Below are 25,115 nucleotides of genomic sequence, written 5' to 3'. Positions count from 1 at the left end.
TGGACCCATATCTCCGCAAGAGAGAATGAGAAGAATTCATACGGGCTTGTGAATATATTGTGCCTCAGATAAGCATTTGGTTAGGGAATGCCCTCTAGCACCCCCTCGGCGTTCGGGAAACGCCAGCTCCCGATCCAAGATGGAGCAGAGCTTCGGGAGAGAGAGGTTTGCTCCACATCAACTCCATCTTTGAACTCTCCTGGACAAACAATATGGTGATATTACAGGCCTTCATATCACTCTCCAAGAATAAGACCTATTCCATTTTGGCCCTGGTAGACTGCGGAGCTATGGGGATATTCATCTATCAAGAATGGGTTACTAAACATCGAATTCCGTACGAGACACGAAGCACCATGCAACCTGTGGAAGCTATTGACGGAAGACCCCTCGCATCAGGGCCTATAAGCCTGCAGACCAAAGAGATCCAGCTTTCAATAAATCACCATCAGGAGCTGATTAGGTTTGACATCATTAAGTCAGCTCATTACCCCATGGTTTTGGGTATGCCCTGGCTATAGAAACACAATCCATACATCAACTGGACAGCGGGTTCTCTATTCCTAGGCTCAGAGTTTTGCATGTCTCACTGCCTATCCCTGGAACCTCCGTTAACACACCCAAAGGAACCAACAAGGGAACAACAGACATCACTCATGGTGTCTAATGTCATACATGTTCCTGAGGCCCATCAAGGATATGCTGATGTGTTTTCGACTGCCATAGTCCAGGCCTTACCCCCACACAGACCTGAAGACTGCGCAATAGATACAGAACCCTCCGCAGTGATTCCCTTCGCCAGGATGTTCATCCTTTCCGAACCCGAGAAAAAGGCCCTAAGAGAATACCTGGATGCCAACCTTGAAAATGGCACCATAAGACCTTCAAAATCTCCTGCTGGTGCTTCCCTATTCTTTGTTACCAAGAAGTATACCAAGGAACTCAGACCCTGCCTCGATTATCGCGGCCTAAATCAATGCACCCTCAAAGAACTGGTACCCGTTACCCTTGATTTCGGACATCCTGGAAGCCGTGATAGGCGCGGTAATATTTGCCAAGTTGGATCTCAGGGGCGCCTATCATTTGATTCGTGTCCAGGAAGGGGACGAATGGAAAACTGCCTTCAGAACACCCTTTGGCCATTATGAATATCTAGTCATGACCTTTGGACTAGCTAATGCCCCTGCAATTTTCCAACGCTTTATGGACAGGGTGTTTTCTGACATGTTGTTTCTCTTCGTCATTGTATATCTGGATGACCTATTGATCTTCTCCAAGGACCCTATACAACATGAAGAGCACGTGAAGGCAGTCTTGCAGAGATTTCGAGAACACAAACTCTTAGCCAAACCCTAAAAATGTTTGCTTCATGTAACCTCCGTTCATTGCCTAGGATTTATCCTTAGCCCAGAAGGAATCGGTATGGATCCTTCAAAGGTAAAGGCCATACTGACCTGGCCTGCTCCTACTTACATGAAACAGTTTACACAAGCTCCTATCTTGGCCCAACCCGATACTAGTCGACCCTTACTAGTAGAAACGGACGCCTCTAATTATGCCATAGGTGCGGTCCTGAAGCAAGAATTAGGAGATAAACTGGAACACCCAATTGCTTATCTTTCACGAACCCTGACTCCTAGTGAAACACACTATTCAGTCCTGGAAAAGGAATTGTTAGCCATCCGTCAAGCCTTCACTGAGTGGCAACATTTACTTCTGGGAGCTAAACATCCAGTTCAGGTCCGTACGGACCACCAGAACCTCCAGATTCTACAGTCTTTGGAGTGTAGGAATAGTCGTCAGGCGCGATGGGCCTACTTCTTTGCCCAGTACCAGTTCCACATCACTCATGTTCCAGGATAACAAAACCTAATTGCTGACGCCTTATCTCGACGACCAGACTACGAGCCCATGGAAGACAAGGCATATCCTCAGATGTTTTCCCTCAAGATCTTTGTAGCCTAAGCAGTCAACCTCCTTGAAGAAATCCAAGCTCAGACCCAATCCTCTGATCTGTGGAAGGATATATCCAAGAAAAATCAATGGAATCTAAAGGCCCGGGAAGGGTATCTGTTCAAGGACAATGTATTGGTCATCCCTACAAAAAGGCTACAACAAAGAATAATAAATCTCTGTCATGATACCCGACACTCCAGACATCGTGGCATCGCCAATACCCTCCATCTTATACAAAGGCAATTCTGGTGGCCTAGGATGAGATTCGACGTACGGCAGTAAATTCAATCCTGTATTGTCTGCAGTCAAAATAAACATGACAACAAGAGACCGGTGGGCCTTCTACTGCAACCTATACTGCCAACCAGGCCATGGGAGATTATCGCTACGGACTTCATTGTGGAACTACCACCTTCCCGTGGATACACTACCATTATGGTTACCATAGACTTGTTCACTCATTTTACACCCCTGCATAAACTGTCATCCGCCTCTGAACTAGCAGGAATCTTCCTGGAACACATATTCCATTTGCATGGACTCCCTTCCAAGATCATATCGGTTCGTGGACCTCAATACATCTCACAATTCTGGAAATGTCTCTGTCAATGCTTAGGAATCCAACGTGCCCTTTCTTCAGGATATCACTCTCAAACCAACGGAGCCACAGAACGTGTCAATCAAACCCTGGAACAGTACCTTCGATGCTTCGCCACCAAGGTTCAGGATGACTGGTCCCTCCTGATACCCGTGGCTGAATTCGCCTACAACAATTCCCACCATTCGGCCCTTAAGGCCAGCCCCTTTTATTGCAGCCAAGGTTTCCATCCATCGGTCCTGCCTTCTGTTCTTCCTCAACCTACACCAGTACCTACAGTTGACTCCTGGATGGAAACCCTTGTCAATATACATAAGGAGACCAAGGAATTCTTGGAGAAGGCCAGAAAACAGACCAAGAAATATGCAGATTCCAAAAGAAGACCAGGCCCTTCTTATGCAATCCGTGACCAGGTCTGGTTGTCCTCAAAATTACTACCCTGACATCTACAGCCTAGTAAATTGGCCCCTCGATACTATGGTCCATTTCCCATCAAAGAAGTTATAAATCTTGTTTCTTATCGGATCAAATTGCCAGACTCCTGGAGGAAAATACACCCAGTCTTTCACACATCTTTGCTGAAACCCTACTATCCATCCTCCCGGAAACCCTGCAAACCTCCTCCTATACTGGTCGACAACCAATTGGAATACGAGGTGTCCCGGATTTGTGATTCCAGGTATAGAAGGGGCCAGCTTCAATATCTGGTTGAATGGAAAGGATATCCCCTAGTTAAAGAACCTGGGAGCCTATATCAAACATCAAGGCCCTCGGCTGCTCAGATGATTTCATCTCATTCACCTGGGCAAACCTGGAGGGAAAGGTCTTCGGAGGAGGCATGCTGTCATGAATCACAGAGTGCGCCCCTTTTGGGCTTCTTGGTCCCCGTCACAGCGGGCGTGCACTCAATACTCCCAACATGGCCGTCCAGCGTAACCCCTTCTCGCTCCATGTGCTGGACGTAGCCTTTTCTAATAGACTGCAGCTCCGCACGTCTCAATGCTATTGCGAAGTAGCGACCAGACGTGTGCTCCGTAGCTTGTGGTTCTTCTCCTTTTTCCAATCCCGCTATCCCTTCCTTGTCCTCCCCCTTCTACTTACCTCCTGGATTCGTGGCTAGCGTGCTTCCACTGCCTCCTGGATTCGGTGTCCCGGAAACTGAATGCATTCTGGATTCGGAAGAGACTCGGGCAGCCTTCTTCAAGACCCGGTCCATCTGCAAGAAGGCATCGACCAAGGACACCAGTAAAGAACGGACTCAGGTGAGAAGGGGGGGGAACTCCTTGACAACTGAAGTATTTAATACCAATTGTGGATGCTCAGCCGCAATCCCCGTAGCTTTTGCACTTGGAGAGTCAGACGGATAGATGGTAGAATCTTAGACCCTCCAAAGCCTTCTGCCACAAATGGGGCAGTCAAAGCATGCTCAAGAACAACACTATCAGAAAGTGAAGCATAAGAAACCCCTCTTTTAGTTTTCTCATCTCGATTGTCCACAGTTGGCAACTGTTTAGCTTTTTCCAAGTTGCCATCTTGCTGGTGTAGTTCATTTAAGGCTAATGATTCCAGTTCATTTTGATTGGACAATTTAGCCGCTGCTACCGGCGCCGCTTCCACAAAGCGATTTATGGCGCCTGCAGCTAAAGTACACGCAGGTGTTTGAGTTAATACTGGAGATCGCTTATTTGTATTTATCACATCTAGGACCCCGACACCTTTATTGCGGTAAAACTTGTGAATGTCTGAATGCATGGTTGACTTCGCTAAATCCATGGAGGCAACTATAAATTACACGAGAAATAGGTGTAGAACATGTATTGATTGAAACCCACCTTTTCAACGTGGAGTCGCCCGCCTTTCTTTTCGTACCCTTTAGATGTGCCTGTACAGACGACGGCATATCTGTGCGTAATGAGTACAGGCCTCGCCTCATAAATTATAACTTGGGGGTATCATCATCTGCTTACCAACGTAAATTCCCGCGCAGATTTCTAAAGCCAGGCAAGGTGCAGATACCGCCACCACTGGCTCCCGCTCCCTCGGTCCCCTACACACCCAAACAGCACGGCACTTACAGTGCACTTCCGGATGCGCGTGCAAGGTGCACTAAATGGGGTGCTGGGAACAAGGGGGCGGAGCCAGACGACGTGACCAAAGGATCTGAAGAAAAAAAACAGAATAACGTCAGATATGTAATAAACGTATCAAGATCTAAACAGTGGCCCAACGCAGAGGTCCAAGTGCAGTGTAAATATATTAGAGTTCCAACCTTATATTTACTTTGGGAAATTAACAGGGTAATTCATAGAATTTCGCAGAAAAGTGTCGCAAGCGGCTGGCGCAGAGTGTCCGCGTGCGATTGTCTGCGCCAGGCACGTGCGCTAAAACCGATTTCCGCGCACAGCGTATTCATGGATTTTAGGCTCCCAAACCAGCCGTGGCGCAGAGTATCGCAGCGACCCTGCAGCAGCGCCAGTAACGCCCCCAAGAACGCCCTCGCGCAAGGAAAAGCCATCAAAATCGCTAAATCATCGCAAAGGGCTGCGCTAACCTTGGACCAGTCTACAGGGCTGCCAAACAAGGAACGCAAAGCGGGTAACGTGCATATCAGGGGTACGCGTGAAGTTATACACGCGATTAGCCAGGGTACGTGTATTACAGGGATACGCGTGAAGTTTTACACGCGATTAGCCAGGGCAGGTGTATCACAGGGGTACGCAGGAATTATCACACGCGATTTGGCTGGGTACGTGTATTACAGGGGTACACGGGATGTTCTACACGCGATTCGGCTGGGTACGTGTATTACAGGGGTGCGCGGGAATTCTCACATGCGATTCGGCTGGGTACGTGTATTACAGGGGTGCGTGGGAATTCTCACATGCGATTTGGCCAGGTACGTGTATTACAGGGGTGTGCGGGAATTATCACACGCAATTAGGCTGGGTGGGTCCTCACAGGTGTTCCCTGTACACCCTCCACGGCCCCTGCAGGCAGCCCACAAAACAGGGGACTACCCTGCACACCTGCTCATGTCCCCCTGCACCCCCACCCCCCAGCAGTGCAGGGGCAGCCTCCACCAGGCCCCCACCCATGTCTCCCACCACCCCCACACCCCAGCCACCAGGGGCACCCTCCACCAGGCCCCCACCCATGTCCCCTATCACCCCCACCCCCCAGCAGTGCAGGGGCACCCTCCACCAGGCCCCCACTCATGTCCCCTATCACCCCCACCCCCCCAGCCACCAGGGGCACCCTCCACCAGGCCCCCACTCATGTCCCCTATCACCCCCACCCCCCTGCCACCAGGGGCACCCTCCACCAGGCCCCCACTCATGTCTCCCACCACCCCCACCCCCCAGCATCCAGGGGCACCCTCCACCAGGCCCCCATCCATGTCTCCCACCACCACCACCCCCCAGCCACCAGGGGCACCCTCCACCAGGCCCCCATCCATGTCTCCCACCACCCCCACCCCACAGCAGTGCAGGGGCACCCTCCACCAGGCCCCCACCCATGTCCCCTATCACCCCCACCCCCCCGCCACCAGGGGCACCCTCCACCAGGCCCCCACTCATGTCCCCTATCACCCCCACCCCCCCGCCACCAGGGGCACCCTTCACAAGGCCCCCATCCATGTCTCCCACCACCCCCACTCCCCAGCAGTGCAGGGGCACCCTCCACCAGGCCCCCACCCATGTCCCCTATCACCCCCACCCCCCAGCAGTGCAGGGGCAGCCTCCACCAGGCCCCCACCCATGTCCCCTATCACCCCCACCCCCCAGCAGTGCAGGGGCACCCTCCACCAGGCCCCCACTCATGCCCCCTATCACCCCCACCCCCCCCCCGCCACCAGGGGCATCCTCCACCAGGACACCAACTTCCCTGCACTGAAGCTGGTGCCCCTCTGCCTCCTTGGCCGGGGGTTGCCACTGGTGCCAGATGTTGTAGTGCCCGACATGGCAACCCCAGAGGCAGGAGTGGGTGGGCAACTGGGTCCTGGGGCTGGGCTGTGAGGCGACGGAAAAGCAGTCGGGAGCCTTTGGTTCCAGCAGGGGTGGTCACAGCAACAGCACCCCTGGCTGATGTGCAGGCAGAAAATGGGAGGGCACTTGGGCAGCAGGCAGTCAGGCAGCCAGGCAGCAGCAGATGGCAGGTGGGAGCGTGCTCAGGGCTCTGGGGGGCAGTAATTTGGCCTCCTGGGCAGGAGCTTGATACGTAGTGAGTGATTTTGCACGTGAAAATCCCACACGTCTGCGTGTAAATCGATGAAAGGCCCTTAGATGCGCATACGCGTTTACGCGCTATGAAGTCACGTGCACGCGTAGGAAAAAGTTGCGTGACACGTCCTTGTGTCAAAGCGTGTTATTGGTGGAAATAGCCCTACACACAAGTGTCAAAGCGTGTAATTGGTGCAAATGGACCTACACGCAGAAGTGTCAAAGCGTGTAATTGGTGCAAATGGACATACACGCAGAAGTGACAAAGCGTGTAATTGGTGCTAATGGACCTACACGCAGAAGTGACAAAGCGTGTAATTGGTGGGAATGGGCCTAGCACGTACACGCCGCGTAAGTGACGCTGTACGTGTGGGCCTGCATATAAGGTACGTGTAGAACACCAATTCCTTGTACTGCTTTTCGTGGAGAGCGAGTGGGTGAATTCTGTACTTCTTGTCGTTTCACACGCGATTTACTTCACGGCGTTTCAAGTTCGTACTCCCTGTTACCTCTGACAGCTTTTTCTATTTTTTCTCTTGTACTGGTTTACCTGGGCCTTTTCCCTCAAACAGTGTTCCCTTCTACTGTTGTCCTGTCTCCTCAGACAGCGTACATATCTTCTTTTGGCGGGGGTGTTGCCAACCAAACACGCTCATTTTTCACGCTCTTTTACCTGGCAGACGGTGAGTCACGCACGTATCTAACATCTGTGCTTGCCCCGTGTGTAGCCTACCCCTTCAGAGGTCATTCTAGGCTGCGTGTGACACGCATACGTTCATTCTTGTGTTACTGGGTGCCACAGCGTAGTGCAGGTTTTTCTTTCTGCACACGTGGTCTAGGAGGGGTTGCGTGCACGTCATCTCCCTTTTTTGGGCCTCCTGTGTGTTGCGTGACCCGTCATCTTTCCCCAGGGGTTACATTCAGCCTTGCTAGAGCACTAGGGTACAATTACCATCTGGTACCCAACCCCTTTGACCCCCAATTGCCCAGGACAATAGTCTACATCCACTCCCATACGCACATTAACATCAGTGCCATGGCTGGGAGGTGAGGATTCCGTAAGGGTGGCAAAGGTGGAAGAGCCACAAGTGGTGGCCGTGGTGGATCCGGTAGGGGACGTGGTCGTAACTTGCAGGGTGAGCCTGTCCCCCCATGTGTGGAGGACCAGTCATGGGCACCCATAACCCCCCCCCCCCTCCCGTTGAGGCTGATGTGGCTGACACCATCCATGCTCAGCCCTTGTTGGACCAGCCCATTGTGGCACCAGACCTGGCTGACTCCATGGCTGACTTCCAGGTCAGCAGCAGGGCTACGACACGTGCGCTGGTGCACGTTGATGCCATCATGCCACGTGGATTTGGGGCAGCAAGGTCATCTGCTGCACCAAGGAGGCAGGGCGGAGAGGCTGCAGGGGCAGCTGCGGCTCCATCCACCCCAGCCCTCACACACCCAGCCAGGACAGTGTCGGTCCTAGTCCATGCTGCTGACATTCCCCCTGACACCATCACACTAGAGCCAATGCCTGCACCAACTCCCATGCTGAGTGTGCAATCCCACACTCCTGATACAGAGTCCACCAGGGCTCCTGCCCCTAGTGTCCAGAGCGGCGCAGGACACTCAGGATCACCACCACCTTCCAAGCGGAAGAGGAAGAGTGCTCGTCCGGCACAGGCTGATGCCCCAGACACGGCTACACAGTCCGGCCCGTCCAGGAAGCCCAGCTTCACGGATGACGAACTGAATGCACTTGTCGAGTATGTGTCTGCACATGACAACGAGATGGTCATTGTTGCAGGATCCAAGACCACACCTGCACAACGCCAGGCACACTGGCAGACCGTTGCGGACATCGTAAGTGCCCTTGGAATCGTGAGGCGCACAGCCAATGATTGCTATAACCGCTGGAATAACCTAAAGCGCAGGGCAAAGAGTAAGCTGGCCTCAAGTCATGCCGCAACTCTAGTGACTGGAGGTGGGTCTCCAGTAGTAGACTTGGAACTCACTCCACATGAGTCAGTCGCTGGGACCTACATCACGGAGGAACAGATCCAAGGCGTGGGAGATCTGGCTGATTACGAGGCATTGTCCGGTGAGTGCACATGCATGTGTGTGTCATCCATGTGCATGGTGTGTGTGTGAGGGCTTCTGTTTGTGTGCCAGGTGAGAGTGTGTGCGCCTGAGTCGTATGGGTCAGACATGTGCTTCATGCAATACTTCCTGCGCAGCTGCATTTGGCCATAGCAGTATCCCTTCTGCCAACAGTAGACATCTAGCCCAACTGCACGCCAGTTGCCCTTGAAGTGTCACCTTGCCACAACATAGTTGCTTATTTTTCACTGTTCATTCAGTCAGATTGTTTGCATTCCCCCACTTTTACTAGCCATGTGGCTGTCCACTAGTCACATGTCTGACATCGCTATGGTAAAGTGGAGTGACTTTGTTACCTGGATATCATTTGTACACACATGTCCCTGTGCAATTGGACCATTTCAGACTGGCAGCTCCAGGTGAAAAATCTGACCTGTTAGAATTAGAAAAGCAATTACATGCGGGAACTGGACTGAATGAATAGGTGCTGCCCTCCTCTCCATCTTCACTCAATAGCAATGGTACATGCCATCTGTGTGATGGCATGTGTGTTTCACCTGGCAATCACAGGCCAATGTGTGATGCCACTGCCAGGCAGCATGCAGAAAATGTGTTCATCTTCCATCTTGGTGTCATCAGTGTGTGCCATTTGCCTGCACTTCATACGCAGTGAGGGTGCATGCATGGGAGGGTTTTAGTCATGTGGGACATGTGTCAAACAAGTACTGGTTCTCTTGCTTCTCAGCCCTCACTGTGTGCCATGGTGCTAATGCCTGTTTCCATTTCTTTGTTTTCATGTCTTTGCAGGGGAAGACGCACCTGATACTGCTGGGGTTGTGGAGATGGTGCAGACCCAAGAGGGGTCCGAGGGCCGACCAACCACCAGTGAGGGACGTGGTGTGGTGGTGGGGGAGAACCCACAAGTGCTGCAGGTCGTGCTCTCAAGGGGTGTCTCTGGCTGCACCTCCCCTGAGCTGTACTCAGGTGTTGATTCGGATGAGACCTACGTGCCGTCGCAGGTGAGTGTTCCAGGGAGGGATTCTGTTCTGTCTCACCCACCTGCACCAGCGTCAGAACCCTCCATGGGGATGTCAGTGTTGACAGCTACGCCTTTGGTGGTTACGGATGCAGGGTCACACTCCGCGACATCTGATCCTGTTCCTGGGCCAGCAGATCAGAAGGGGAATGCAGTCCTGCAGCCTCAGACAGTGCCGGCACAGCAAGGCGCAGTTCGCCTTGCCCCAGACAGGTGTGGTGCCCGCCGACGTGGTGGCCGTACGCCACCTGGCAATACCGCATGGGAGCAATCCATTTACGGTATGGCAACCCAACAGGCTGCATCATCCGAGATGATGGCTCAGGCCATGGATAGGGTGGCCACTTCCATTGTCCCCCCAGAAAGGCTGATGGAGCGACTAGAGCAGGCAACCGACTCCATCTGCCAGTCACACAGGGAGGACATGTTGGGGTCCAACAGGGACAGGCGGGCGGCACTGGCGACTCTGCAGGAGGCCATCTCCATTGAGTCCCAGGGCCACAGGGAAGCCCTGAGGCAGGAGCTCCTTCACCTCAGGACGACTCTTGTTGAGCTTGAGGCTTCAACACACCAAAGGACAGAACAGCAGCTGGAGCGTCTCACCCGTACGCTCTCAGCTGAGATGCAGGCAACGAGGGCGGAGGTCCGGGCATCCCGTGAGTTGTTGCATGGGGACCTCTGAACACTCATCCTCCAGAACCAGACCTACCACACCCGCATGCTTGCAGCCATGGAGGAGCAGACTAGGGCCTTGCGTGGGCTGCCTCCCATAGTGCAACCACCTCCGGATGCAGCTGCACAGGGTGATAATAGCGACAGCAGTGATACTCCCACAATAGGGTAGCCGTGTGGGCCATGAGCCCATGGAGGTGTTTTATTTTCCCAGGATCCACGCAGGTGGGTTCTGGTGTGCATCCTGTCCTCGGACCTCCTGGGTGGCCTCCCCACCCCCCCGGGCCCATCAATGGCCATTTTTGATTGTTTCTTATTTTTATTTTTATTTATTTATTCCCTATTTTTTTGGGTCGATTTGTTGGCTTCCGTGGTGCCTGTGGGCATACGCTGCATTGTGGCTGGGCACATGCAGGCTTGTAATGTATTTGGTTCAGATGCTTGGGTTTGAGTCACACACACCCCTCCTGCTTCCCGTTTCCATGGGCTTGCAAAGGGTGTGCCCAAGTGACAGTGAATTACACAGTGACGTTGGACTCCCATGAGCTGTGTGGGCAGTCTGTAGTCAATACTGTGTATACATTCCTAGTGCATATTGCTGTTGTGTTGTACACTGCATGTTGCATTGATGTGTAACTCATCTTCTGTGTCTACCTCCCAATTTGCAGGTCCCTTCCTCATGTCTACACAAGGACCTCTAGTCTGGAGATGGGGTCCATGTTAGCAGCAGTGCACCTACAACTCTACATGGCGCCAACACTGCACAGTTGGTAGTGGTGGGAGTGCAGGCATTTCCAGGTGGTGAGACTACTAATATGTAACATTTGTGATGTCATGTTAATGGTAGTACGTGCTCAAGTATGTTGTTGGTCCGGCATTGCTGTGAGCATTTCAGGTGTTGCAGGTTTCTAATAGGGACACTGTACATAGTGACACTAGTGTCATGTTGTGGGGATTACTTTGTTTACCTGCAAATAGCATGACATGGCACGGTGTGTCGTGTGGCGGTGCTGGGGTTGGGTTGGCTGACATGGCACTGTCCTCTTGTTGCATTTTGCAAGTGGGTATTCTTTTTAGCTGCTTGAATGTGTAACTCCACAAAACTGCATTGGTGGTGCCTGTGTGGGTAGGGATGCACACATTGTGACACTTCCAGGTGAACAATCTCAGGCTGATATGGTATTCACGGTTCATTCTCCAGACATTCAGGATCAGTGTCAGGTTGAGTCATCATTGATTGTCAGATGGAATGTGCCAGGGCAGTGTGCACTCCACAGGGGTGTGATTTCTATGTGAAGTAATTAGCCACTAGCTGTGTACGGGCTGCCTCCCCCCGTGCCCTTTCCCCTCCCATGCGCAGCGGCTGTGCATGTGGTTGGGGATGTGGGGCCACCACCATGTCCACGGCCAGGCCCCGGCGTGTTGCAACGTTGTGCAGGACACATGCTGCCACTATGATCCTGCACACTACTGGGGGAGCGTATAACAGCTGGCCGCCAGAACGGTCAAGGGAGCGAAAGCGTGACTTTAGCACTCCGAATGTGCGCTCCACTATGCCCCAGGTCGTAATGTGGGCTGTGTTATATCTTACCTCGGGTGGCGTGGTGGGGTTCCGAATTGGCGTCATCATGTGGGGGCTGAGAGGGTAGGCACTGTCCCCTGTGGAGGTGGTGATTGGTATCATTGGTGGGGTTGTGACCTTGCTCAGTATCCAACATGCATGCATGTGCAGTGGCATACATACTCACCAAGCAGCCATGTATCGCCATGCCGCCCAGCTTCTAGGTCCCGGCTTAGGGTGGACATTCGGTAAATGAAGCTGTCGTGGGTGGACCCGGGATAGTTGGCATATACTGAGGTGATGATTCCCTTGGCATTACATGCTACCTGCACGTTGATGGAATGCCAGTGCTTGCGGTTCCTATAGATGTGCTCAGATGCCCTCGGGGGACGTAGAGCCACATGGGTGCAGTCGATGGCACCTAGCACTTTGGGGAATCGTGCCACACCGTAAAAATCCAGGGCGGCAGCATGCCTTTCTGCAGGTGTTCTGGGCAGGTATATGTGCCTGCGGACTGATGGGCGTGCAGTGATGATGTTCAAGACCTGGTATAGGCAGCGTGACTGGGTGGCCTGTGACACCCCACCCACTATGGCACTTGTCCGCTGAAATGATCCAGTGGCTAAGAAGTGCAGTACATTGAGGACCTTCTCCAGGGGGCTGAGTGCTTGGGAGCACAGGGTGGGTGATGTGAGGTCATCCTCCCACTCACTCACCAGGTCCAGTATTATGTGTGGTGGAAACCTGTACCTCCCATACACCTGGTCATCAGGCATCCCGAAAAGGCTGGTTCTGGGTGTGAATATTCTGGCCCTGACTATCCTCCTCCTCCTCCTTTGGTAGCCCACTGCCACTGCTGCTAGGAACGGTATGTTCATCCTGGCATCTGAGCTTGTTATTGTTAAAGTGCGCAAATTTATGCTTTGCGCGTGTTCTAGGCGAGCGTGTGACCCGCGCACCACTGGAATCCAGTTCCCAGTCCAATAGCGTGTGGAAATTCCCACGCACCGCGGGATACAGGTGCGCTGACGTACTTGCGTGTGTAAGTGCCCGCGCACCCATGAAATACACGTACATAGGCCAATCGCGTGTACGCGCACTTTTGTCCAATTACACGCTGACGTGCAGTATTTCCACGTGTGCTCCGTCATCACGTGCTGAGTGGGGAACACCCGTGCGGGTCACGTCACAGACGCGCTTACGCGCTGAGGGACTCTGGTCCAATAGAATCGCGTATGCGCGCTTACGCGCTAAGGGCCTTTCCTCGGATTTCACGCTGACGTGCAGGATTTTCACGTGCCAAATCACTCCGTATCAAGCTGGCCACGCGAAAACACACGGAAGACCACGCTCCTGCCCAGAAGGCCGAATTACTGCCCCCCAGAGCCCCGAGCAGCCTCCCACGTGCCATCTGCTGCTGCCCGTCTGCCTGCCTGCCTGCTGCCACCGTGCCCTGCCATTTGGTGCCTGCACATCAGCCATCTGCAGGGGTCCAGTTGCTGTGTCCACCCCTGCTGGAACTGAAGACTCCCGACTGGGATTACATCGCTCCACAGCCCAGCCCCAGGACCCAGTTGCCCACCCACACCTGCCTCTGGGGTTGCCATGTCGGGCACTTCCACATCTGGCACCAGTGGCAACCCCAGACCAGAGGGGCAGAGGGGCACCAGCTTCACTGCCACCGAAGTTGGTGTCCTGGTGGAGCATGTCCTGGGGCAGTATGATGCCCTCTTTGGATCGTCCCGCGCCAGCAAGGAAGGACGGGAGAGGATCTGGGCCGACTGTGTGGTTGCCATCAACGCGAAGGGGGTGGCAACCCGCAACGTCCTGAAGATCAAGAAGCGCTGGGAGGACTTGAGGTCCAGGACCCTTGTGAAGGCCCGGCGCCTCGTAGAGGGGGGCCAGGGCCGCATGAGTTCCATCCAGATGAGGGTCCTGGAACGCGTACGCCCAGCGCTCCACGCCCAGATCCTTGAGAGGGAGGCCCGTCTGGAGTTGAGCGGTAAGTGTCCAAGCATTACTGTGTGAGACAGGGCATGTTGCGGTGTGCTGGTTCTATGATACTTGCCTGTATGTGTGCCATAGGCCATGTATGCATGTATGTGTGCAGGGACATCATAGTAATGCATGTGCGACCAGTGATGTGTGACCCACATGGTTGTTGCATGTGTTCAAATGCCGCATGGGGAGCCCTATGCAGATTTTGAACATGAGAGCATGCCAGTCTCTGTACCTGGACATGGGTGGGGGTGAGGGATGTGTGCTGATGCCAGGTACATATATGGTAGCCATGTCTGTGTGCCTGACCTGCGCGTCTGTGACTTGTGCATGCCATGGATGCATGACACATGTGTGTGACAATGCACAGATTCAGTGAAGCAGCCAAATTACCCTTGTATCCGCTGTGTTTGGTGTGTTTGGGGCCAGATGGATGTGACTGAGGTGAAGTGTGTGCATGTGATAGGCATGAGCCATGATGCATGTGAGTTACCTATCATTGAATGTTTCAAGAGTCCATTGGACATGCATGGAAATGTCCATGGCATGCACCATGCCTGTTACTGTGTGTGTTTTGCCTGGACTGACCCATGTGTTGTGGAGGGACATGATGGAAGTGTACTTTGACAGTGGTGCTCATCTGCTATTGCTTCCTGTCTAGGGGACCATTGTACAGTACCCTGATGCTTGTGTTCTTTGTCTCCCTCTACGCAGCGGCTAGTGAAGAAGAGGGCGGAGACGGCGCTGTGGAGCAAGGCGGCGGGGATGCCCCCACGGCTGCAGCGGAAGGGGTGGGTGAGCCCCCACAGGGGCCTGCTACGGTGGGAGACGGTGAGGAGCCATCCAGGTTGGTGGTTTGCACAGAGGAGGAGGAGGCCGCCACTGGGGCACACATGGGGCCTGGTGGGGGCATCCCTGCTGGTGCAAGTGGTGCAGTCCAGGGCCAGGGGCAGGAGGCAGCACAGGTCACTGTGGAGGGGCCTGTGCATGTCGCTGTCCCTGACCCTGTGAGTGCACCACCATGCACCAGCAGGGATGCCCCGTCCCAGGCCCGTCCGCAGGTAGAGGGGATGTCCATGTCACCTGACTCCCCTCCACCTGCGGACGTGGGAACCCCTGGCCGTGTGGAGAAGGTCCTGATTGGGGTCGCGATGCGCACGGCTGTGATTTGTGATGCCGTGCATGCTTCCCGGGAGGAGCACGCACGTCATCACGAAGTGCACCGTGCCGACGTGGCCCAATTGGGATCGGCCATGTTCGGGGGTTTGCTGCATGTGTTGGCCAATCTGGCGGCCCTCTCCTCCTCTGTGCAGGCTATACACCAGTCGTTCTCCTTGCCCTCTTCCGGCCCAGATGCCACCAGGGCCCCCTGTGGACCTGCCCCGACCAATGCAGCCAGCTCGGTGGGGATCCCATCCCTGCCACAGTTGGGAGTCGGAGGTCCAGCAGGGGTGGACAACACAGCAACTGGACCCCAGCAGATGGAAGATGTGACAGCATCATCGGCAGGGCACGTGCACGACGGCATCGGTGGTTTCCATCAGCCTGGATGCTGTCGTGCTGGCAGAGGCAGTGGCGTCGGAGGCAGCAGCAGGGGACGTGGGAGGCATCATGGCTCGGGGCCATCAAGATCAGAGGGGCAGGCATCGGCCGGAGGGCAGGGCAACCCTGGGATGGTGGTGTCTTCCGTGTGGGAGCAGTTGGTCCAGCGGATAGGTGCGGAGCGGCAGCGGGCGGAAGAGGAGCAGCTCACCATGGTCAGGGCGGAGTTTTCCATGCGTCGGGCGTTAAGGCGGGCTGAGTGCCTCCAGGAAGCTCGCAGGGAGTTTGAGCTGAACATGGGGTTATCCCTGCGAGACCTCGGGGCCAGGACAGAGTCCCGCCTCCAGGACATCGACATGGAGTTCGATGATGCCCTGGCCAGCAACATCACCGAGTGAGCCGCAGGACTTGCCCGCTGCCTTTGTATATAGTTATTTAGTTAGTTAGTGTTATGTTTCCTTTATTCATTTTTATTTTTTTGGACCGCTCGGACAATGGCCACTTTTTTGTAGATATTTTCTTCATTAGGTAGTAGTAGGTTTCATTTATGGTGTTGGGCTCATGGACCCTGGAATATTCGTGTATATAGTTTGCTTTTTGAGGAAAATTTTTTTTTATTTATTATTGTGTTCACCATGAGGAAATGGTTTTTCATTATTTTCCTTCCACATGACATTGCTTTGGACAACATTTGTTTTTGGATTACTTTGTTTTTTTTATATTTACATTTGTTCTCGGACATGGACCATTTATTTTGTTATCCCCATTGTTGTACTTTTGATTTGTTTACTTATTTTTCATCTTTAATACATGTTTTTTTAACTTTCACTTGTGGTATTTTCTCATTGGTTTCATACATGTCATGATATGGGTTTTGACATTCACTTGCACCCGTTGTGTATGTGTGTGTGACGGACATGTGTTCATTTACATACTTGCCATTGGGGTTGTATCATGTAATTGCATTCACTATGTGGGTGGATGCAATCCTTGCCTGGGTGTTTGTGCTGGGTATGCTGCCCATTACTGCCATGAGTGAGTATCGTCAGGACCTGGGGGCAGGGGGACATGTGTGGGTGCCTGGTGGAGGCTGCCCCTGGTGACTGGGGGGGTGGGGGTGGTGGGAGACATGGGTGGGGGCCTGGTGGAGGCTGCCCCTGCACTGGTGGGGGTGGTGGGAGACATGAGTGGGGGCCTGGTGGAGGGTGCCCATGGTGGCAGGGGGGTGGGAGTGGTGGGAGACATGAGTGGAGGCCTGGTGGAGGCTGCCCCTGGATGGTGGGGGGTGGGGGTGGTGGGAGACATGAGTGGGGGCCTGGTGGAGGGTGCCCCTGGTGACTGGGGGGGTGGGGTGGTGGGAGACATGGGTGGGGGCCTGGTGGAGGGTGCCCCTGGTGGCGGGGGGGTGGGGGTGATAGGGGACATGAGTGGGGGCCTGGTGGAGGGTGCCCCTGGTGGCTGGGGGGTGGGGGTGATAGGGGACATGAGTGGGGGCCTGGTGGAGGGTGCCCCTGCACTGCTGGGGGGTGGGGGTGATAGGGGACATGAGTGGGGGCCTGGTGGAGGGTGCCCCTGCACTGCTGGGGGGTAGGGGTGATAGGGGACATGGGTGGGGGCCTGGTGGAGGGTGCCCCTGCACTGCTGGGGGGTGGGGGTGGTGGGAGACATGGATGGGGGCCTGGTGGAGGGTGCCCCTGGTGGCGGGGGTGGGGGTGATAGGGGACATGAGTGGGGGCGTGGTGGAGGGTGCCCCTGGATGCTGGGGGGTGGGGGTGGTGGGAGACATGGGTGGGGGCCTGGTGGAGGGTGCCCCAGGATGGTGGGGGGTGGGGGTGGTGGGAGACATGAGTGGGGGCCTGGTGGAGGGTGCCCCTGGTGACTGGGGGGGTGGGGGTGGTGGGAGACATGAGTGGGGGCCTGGTGGAGGGTGCCCCTGGTGGCAGGGGGGTGGGGGTGATAGGGGACATGAGTGGGGGCGTGGTGGAGGGTGCCCCTGCACTGCTGGGGGGTGGGGGTGATAGGGGACATGGGTGGGGGCTTGGTGGAGGGTGCCCCTGGTGGCTGGGGCGTGGGGGTGGTGGGAGACATGGGTGGGGGCCTGGTGGAGGGTGCCCCTGGATGCTGGGGGGTGGTGGGAGACATGAGTGGGGGCCTGGTGGAGGGTGCCCCTGCACTGCTGGGGGGTGGGGGTGATAGGGGACATGGGTGGGGGCCTGGTGGAGGGTGCCCCTGGATGCTGGGGTGGTGGGAGACATGGGTGGGGGCCTAGTGGAGGGTGCCCCTGGATGCTGGGGGGTGGGGGTGGTGGAGACATGAGTGGGGGCCTGGTGGAGGGTGCCCCTGGTGGCGGGGGGGTGGGGGTGATGGGGGACATGAGTGGGGGCGTGGTGGAGGCTGCCCCTGGATGCTGGGGGGTGGGGGTGGTGGGAGACATGGGTGGGGGCCTGGTGGAGGGTGCCCCTGGATGGTGGGGGGTGGGGGTGGTGGGAGACATGAGTGGGGGCCTGGTGGAGGGTGCCCCTGGTGACTGGGGGGGTGGGGGTGGTGGGAGACATGAGTGGGGGCCTGGTGGAGGGTGCCCCTGGTGGCGGGGGGGAGGGGGTGATAGGGGACATGAGTGGGGGTGTGGTGGAGGGTGCCCCTGCACTGCTGGGGGGTGGGGGTGATAGGGGACATGGGTGGGGGCCTGGTGGAGGGTGCCCCTGGTGGCTGGGGGTGGGGGTGGTGGGAGACATGGGTGGGGGCCTGGTGGAGGGTGCCCCTGGATGCTGGGGGGTGGTGGTGGTGGGAGACATGAGTGGGGGCCTGGTGGAGGGTGCCCCTGCACTGCTGGGGGGTGGGGGTGATAGGGGACATGGGTGGGGGCCTGGTGGAGGGTGCCCCTGGATGCTGGGGGTGGTGGGAGACATGGGTGGGGGCCTGGTGGAGGGTGCCCCTGGATGCTGGGGGGTGGGGGTGGTGGGAGACATGAATGGGGGCCTGGTGGAGGGTGCCCCTGGTGGTGGGGGGGTTGGGGTGATAGGGGACATGAGTGGGGGCCTGGTGGAGGGTGCCCCTGCACTGCTGGGGGGTGGGGGTGGTGGGAGACATGGATGGGGGCCTGGTGGAGGGTGCCCCTGCACTGCTGGGGGGTGGGGGTGATAGGGGACATGAGTGGGGGCCTGGTGGGGGTGGTGGGAGACATGAATGGGGGCCTGGTGGAGGGTGCCCCTGGTGGCGGGGGGGTGGGGGTGATAGGGGACATGGGTGGGGGCCTGGTGGAGGGTGCCCCTGGATGCTGGGGGTGGTGGGAGACATGGGTGGGGGCCTGGTGGAGGGTGCCCCTGGATGCTGGGGGTGGTGGGAGACATGGGTGGGGGCCTGGTGGAGGGTGCCCCTGGTGGCCGGGGGGTGGGGGTGGTGGGAGACATGGGTGGGGGCCTGGTGGAGGGTGCCCCTGGATGCTGGAGGGTGGTGGTGGTGGGAGACATGAGTGGGGGCCTGGTGGAGGGTGCCCCTGGTGGCTGGGGGGTGGTGGTGATAGGGGACATGAGTGGGGGCCTGGTGGAGGGTGCCCCTGGTGGCTGGGGGGTGGGGGTGATAGGGGACATGAGTGGGGGCCTGGTGGAGGGTGCCCCTGCACTGCTGGGGGGTGGGGGTGATAGGGGACATGAGTGGGGGCCTGGTGGAGGGTGCCCCTGCACTGCTGGGGGGTGGGGGTGATAGGGGACATGGGTGGGGGCCTGGTGGAGGGTGCCCCTGCACTGCTGGGGGGTGGGGGTGATAGGGGACATGAGTGGGGGCCTGGTGGAGGGTGCCCCTGGATGGTGGGGGGTGGGGGTGGTGGGAGACATGAGCAGGTGTGCAGGGTAGTCCCCTGTTTTGTGGGCTGCCTGCAGGGGCCGTGGAGGGTGTACAGGAAACACCTGTGAGGACCCACCCAGCCTAATCGCATGTGTAACTTCCCACGCACCCCTGTAATACACGTACCAAGCCAAATCGCGTGTGATAATTCCCGCGCACCCCTGAAATACACGCGCCCAGGCTATTCGCGTGTGGAACTTCCCGCGCACCCCTGAAATACACGTACCCTGCTGTAATCGCGTGTGGGACTTCCCGCGCACCCATGAAATACACGTACCCTGATGGAATCGCGTGTGGAACTTCCCGCGCACCCCTGAAATACACCTACCCTGATGGAATCGCGTGTGGAACTTCCCGCGCACCCCTGAAATCCACGTACCCGGCCAAATCGCGTGTGAGACTTCCCGCGCACCCCGGTATACACGCACACATTTTTTGTCAGCGTGTCCGTGTTTGTGGGTACCCCTTTGCACGTCATTTGTCCTGGAGGGCCACAGTATAGGACATTCATCATGGCAGTATATGGGTGCTATTTGTTGGCGCACCTTTTGGCGCACATTTCTTACAGCCGCAGAGACGCTACCGCCTGCTTTCTTGTGGCGGTCGTGTTTGTGCCTGTGCGCTGGTTTGAGCGTGCGCTTTTTTGCCCTATTCTATTCCATGAATACGTGTTGTAGGCGAGCGTGTGGGCGTTCCGCGCACTTGTGCCCTGTACTTCCCCCCGTGACGCCCACGTTTTTGCAAGTTGTTCCCCATTCCGAGTGTTACGCCCGTGTTCCACCTACTTTTGTTGCGTGCGCCGCGCTATGTGCGAATTTCGCTGTGGCCTGTGCGATTTTCGCTGTGACCTGGCGCACGCTGTTAGATGGCCTGTGCGCCAACGTGCGCGGCGCACTTTTTATCGCACATCCGCTGGTTTTCTCGCGCACGGACTTCCATGAATCGACGTGCGCTGCTTTTCGTGCGATTTTCGCACTTGCACTGCGATTTTCGCTATTCCACTGCGATTCGCACGTTTTTGCCCACTTGCGCCGCGCTAATTATTCCATGAATCGGCCTGTAAGTCTTCCAAAAAAAGTTTTGCCGCAATCAGGAGCAGCAACAGTTCCTCTTACGCATGGGAGCCCAGACAGTATTCCACTACGATAGCAGGGTATAGCACAAGTTGTGGAGAATCAGAAATTCAGTCCCTCCAGCACAACAGCACAGCACTTACGGTGCACTTCCGGATGCTTCAAATACGATCACAAGCTTTTGATTTGCAAACATTTTCCTTTCCTCACAGCTCAGCAGATCCCATTTTCAATCATGAATGAATTGTCCAAATCTAAAGGGTGGGATCAAGTGTCCGGATCAGTGTGCACACAGACTCCCTCACAGCCCCCATTTACTACTGTCAGTGTGCCGTCAAGCAGAAATGCTTTGCTTGACTGAGCCACAGCATAACAAAATAACATTGTACACTCTAATCCTTGAGACAGCTGTTTGCCAGGGAACTGGCAAAGATCGGGCAAGGTTAATCTCTCTGCCAAGGAGGCCATAAGCCCGGTCACAGTCAAGTCCATGTCTACAAATCTGTCTTTATTCAGATTGCAACAGTTCATAAAACCTTGGAAAATCTCAAACTGTTTCAAAACAGTATATTTCATTAGCAATACCCATTCTTTTACCATAAGTGACATGCAGCATCAAAAGTACCTATAAGAAATTAAAAATGGGGTTGTAGCACTACATAAACGCCTCAGAAAAAAGTACTTGCGTCTTGTATTGCTATGCAATAAATAACGAAAATGAATTCAGATACAAAAACTGAGATTCAATACGGCAAATCATAGTCACAAATCGATTTCTGAAAACATTTTTGTGCAGAAATATAGGCAAGGCACACTATTTTCCAGCATTCAATGCGGAATGCGCATGCTGACTTTTACCTTCCTTTCCATTAAATGTCAGTCATTCCCCTCAAACAGCAGTTATGCTCTAAGCACTAGTACAAAATAATTTTGAAAATTTGAAAAACTGATGAAGTATCACAGCAGAGCAAAAAAACATGCAAAATGCTAAGGATAGGTGGGCATTTATACCAGGCGTGCAAGTCGCACGTTGGAAGCTAAATGGGACCAACATAGCACCTCAAACCTCTGATTTTGATCATCTGATTACTAGCAATACTGCTGGCTGTTAAAATGCTAAGAGACTTCAGTTAACGTCATTGTAGAATTGGCTCATTCTACGGACTTGAATACAGCAGGACAGCTCATTTCAATATACACCACAGGTGCAAGAACTTGTGGTGTCTTACAGATTTTCGATCACACAGTTGAAGATCTACAAGTTTAATAAAATTCTAACCTGTGCTTCGAGCTTTACTCAGTACTTCATTAGGGCAATGGGACATCTTACATAAAATGTTTGAGTTGTATGTTTCAGTGCAATCACTGAAATGTACACAATTAAAGTGTCGGTGATCGCTATGGGCCTCCTGCCTGGATCTCAATGTCTGCCTTTTAAGCCAGTTTGTGGTGTGTTCCATATTAATGGTAAATTCCATTATCAAAATCCCAGCTAGAGAAGAGGCTCATTTCTAGTCTACAAGAGAAGTAACTTGCCTAGAATCACAGACAGTAGATCACTGGTCAATTTAGCCAATCCAAACTGGCTTATTATATGCACTCGTTCCATTAAAATTGAGCCACCCATAGCATGAAAGAACTCCGAAAATCATTGGCTCCAACTTACCTGCATGTGTGAAAGCTGGACAGGATTTCTGAATACAGTCCAGAGAACACTGGGATAACAGGGTGGGGTAGTCAGGGACCCTTCATATCGATAGTACTCATCCAGTCTCTCTGGAAGAAGCTCCTGCACATTAAAACCTGAAATGGGAACTTTTTGATCTGAAAAAAATAAATAAAACCCAACTTAAGCCACAGGAAATTAAAAGCTGAACTTTTTTGTGCATAGTGAGCTTTGTGAAGTCGATTGTCCAGTTACTGTACTACATTTGGCAGCACAAGCTTGCACCAACTTGAATGCCAGCAGTTTCTACCTGCTCGCCAACATCTCCCTCGCATCAGAGTCACGAAATTAGACTCTTTTTGCTGTTGGCTGGTGAAACAACTCTTAGCATTTTGGGTTTACATTGCAGTAGCTAAGGAGAAAAGACAGATGTACCGGATCTTGGTCTGTGACATTTGACTGCTGCTTTGTCCTACTTGCTAAGGTATCAGAGCCACTCAGTCCACGTTTCCCCCTCCAATACATGGCCACTAGAAATCTTTCTACTTTTCTTGTGAGCTTTGTTTCCCCAAAAAAGTCACTCTGCTCGGTAGACTCAAAGAACTCAGTCTTTTCGATTAGTACAACATATTCGTTTCAGTGCTTTTATACCTTTAGCACAGAGGTATTTTGTACCAATTTTATAAAGGAAGCACATTTTGTTAACTACTCTAAATTAGTGGTTTAACGAGTAACATGAATTTTTTTCATAATCAAACATTTTTACTAAGTCTGGGAAAACAAAACATATTACAAACAATATAATGCCTTGTGTTATACATGTTACAGAGAAAGGAAAATAAGGGGTCAGGATTTGTGTTTAAAGTATAATCCAGGCAGTGACAGGAACATTCCCTAGATTCCCTCTCCTATTGAGAGAAGCTAAAGAATAGCCAGGAGTGGAGAAAAGAAACGGTACAGCAAAATGGCCAATCGTCTAAATAGAGTCAACCTCCCACCCCCTCATACCCAATATAACTCACAGGACTATACTTGAATTCATGAAATGAAGTTAAATTATAATCCCAGAGCCCTTTGCAAGGGGAGAGGGAAAACAGAGCCGACAAGATGTGGTACTACGTGTATTACAACACACCAAGGGCTTCAAGTTGGGTTGGGCATGTATAGTCCTTATTCGAAAACTATATAGTTTTGAAAAACGCTCCATTTTTCTTTTAAAACATGAACACTTTACATCAATAACATGTAATTTTTTCACATGGCAGAAGAGTTCACATTTTGGCCGTCCAGTCCTCCAGAATCGGCATACGGTTGGATTACCAGAACGCTGAGATTCTTATTCTAGCTACTAGAAACCTTACAATAAAACATATGAATAGATTTAATCCCTGGGAGACAGCCCGCGTTTATACTCCCTAGCATGCATGCAGGTATGGTGGCACCACTAATTGAATTCACAACATTGACTAAATTCCTCCAGTAAATGCTAATCTTTGGACACTTCCACCATATATGAAGATAAGTGTCCCTCCCTCAACAGTCGCCAACAGAGCCCTGCCTCGGATCTAGCTACATGTCCCACTGTGTCTGGTGGGAAGTACCACCTTGATAGTAATTTGTTTCTGTTCTCTACATACTGGGCACTAAGCAATGCTTTCTTTGATCCCTTCTATATATTCTTGCATGTGTGCTCTATTTGTGGTTTACCCTAACCCCGATGCCATGTGTTGGTATAGGAGGGTGACCCATCGTCAATTTTAGAACTTAAGTTTAACCCAGCAGTGCTGGTGGGGGAACATATGATTTTCTCAAAGACTGAGGTCGGTTTGCTGCAACCCTATTTGATTTATGAAGTGTCCATTATCTAAGCCGTTATTACCCCAGTCGTTCCCCTCTCAGGAACTTTGAAGGTTTCTTTACATGATTCAAAGAAGAGGATCTCTGACCATGCAAAAATGAACGGGACATGGATTCACTTTCCCCAGTTTCATTGTCAAATGCTTGACGCTTATATGCCTGACTAAAGTCTGGATTAAAGTGAATGGGTTTTAGCAGGACCCAGGAAAACAGTTCATCTAAATTTGCTTGAGATGCTATCGCAACATTGAAGGGTTATCAGAGGGAATAATTCATACTTAGCCAGTGGTATGTCCTTGCAAGAGAGCCAATGCATGAACACAAATGGTTTCCCCATGACAACATCCTGCAGCAGCTTCCATTCATCCACTGAATTCTGAACAATCCAATCGCTGAATATTCAAGCCAGGCTGCCTGGAAATTTCACATTAAGTTTGTTAAGGCCAAACTGGCTCTGTCACTTCAGATATAGAGTGCAACTAGCTACCCTATGCAGCGAGCCTTGCGAAATGAATGATCAGATCTCTTGTTGCAGATGTTTAAATGCCAGTCTTGGTATTGCTAATGAGAGTGCCAGAAAGGACTATGGAACCTTTGGAGGATATTCATTTTAATGGAGGCATTCTAACAAATAAAGATATAGCTTGAGAGCTTCTTTTTCTGAGATCTAGTTGAATAGCTTTAGGGGCCGATTCATGGAACAAACGTGCGCCGAAAATCTTCGCGCAAGCAGGCGCAAGCGGAAAAAAACAGGCGCACGCGCACGCGTGCGATTCATGGAAGTCCCTGCGCGTGTTTTCCTCGGGATGTGCGCCAAACCCGTGCATGGCGCACACGTCACTGCAACATCCCGAAAGACGTGCGCGATGCGCACAGTGAAAGCGCACAACCTCGGCGCATACACTAGAAAGTGGGCGGAACACGGGGCGTAACGCGCAGAATGGGGAACAACTCGCGAAAATAAGGGCGTAACTGGGGATGTACTGCAGGGAAGCAGACGGAACG

The 25,115-nt window shown here is 53.5% G+C and overlaps 1 protein-coding gene across 1 annotated transcript in view; it reads right to left on the bottom strand.

Annotated features, from left to right (window-relative positions):
- The window catches only part of CA12 (carbonic anhydrase 12), a 1,353,512-nt gene that overhangs the window by 402,404 nt on the left and 925,993 nt on the right, over positions 1–25,115 (bottom strand). The window contains exon 7 of the mRNA XM_069624464.1: positions 22,254–22,411. Coding sequence (XP_069480565.1) covers positions 22,254–22,411 — 158 coding nt within the window. The remainder of the gene's footprint in view (positions 1–22,253; positions 22,412–25,115) is intronic.

The sequence above is a fragment of the Ambystoma mexicanum genome, chromosome 11 (assembly GCF_040938575.1).
Source record: "Ambystoma mexicanum isolate Mex_15411 chromosome 11, UKY_AmexF1_1, whole genome shotgun sequence".
Taxonomy (NCBI): Eukaryota; Metazoa; Chordata; class Amphibia; order Caudata; family Ambystomatidae; genus Ambystoma; species Ambystoma mexicanum.
The sequence above is the reverse complement of the archived record's forward strand: the minus strand, read 5'-3'. Positions and strand labels throughout refer to the sequence as shown.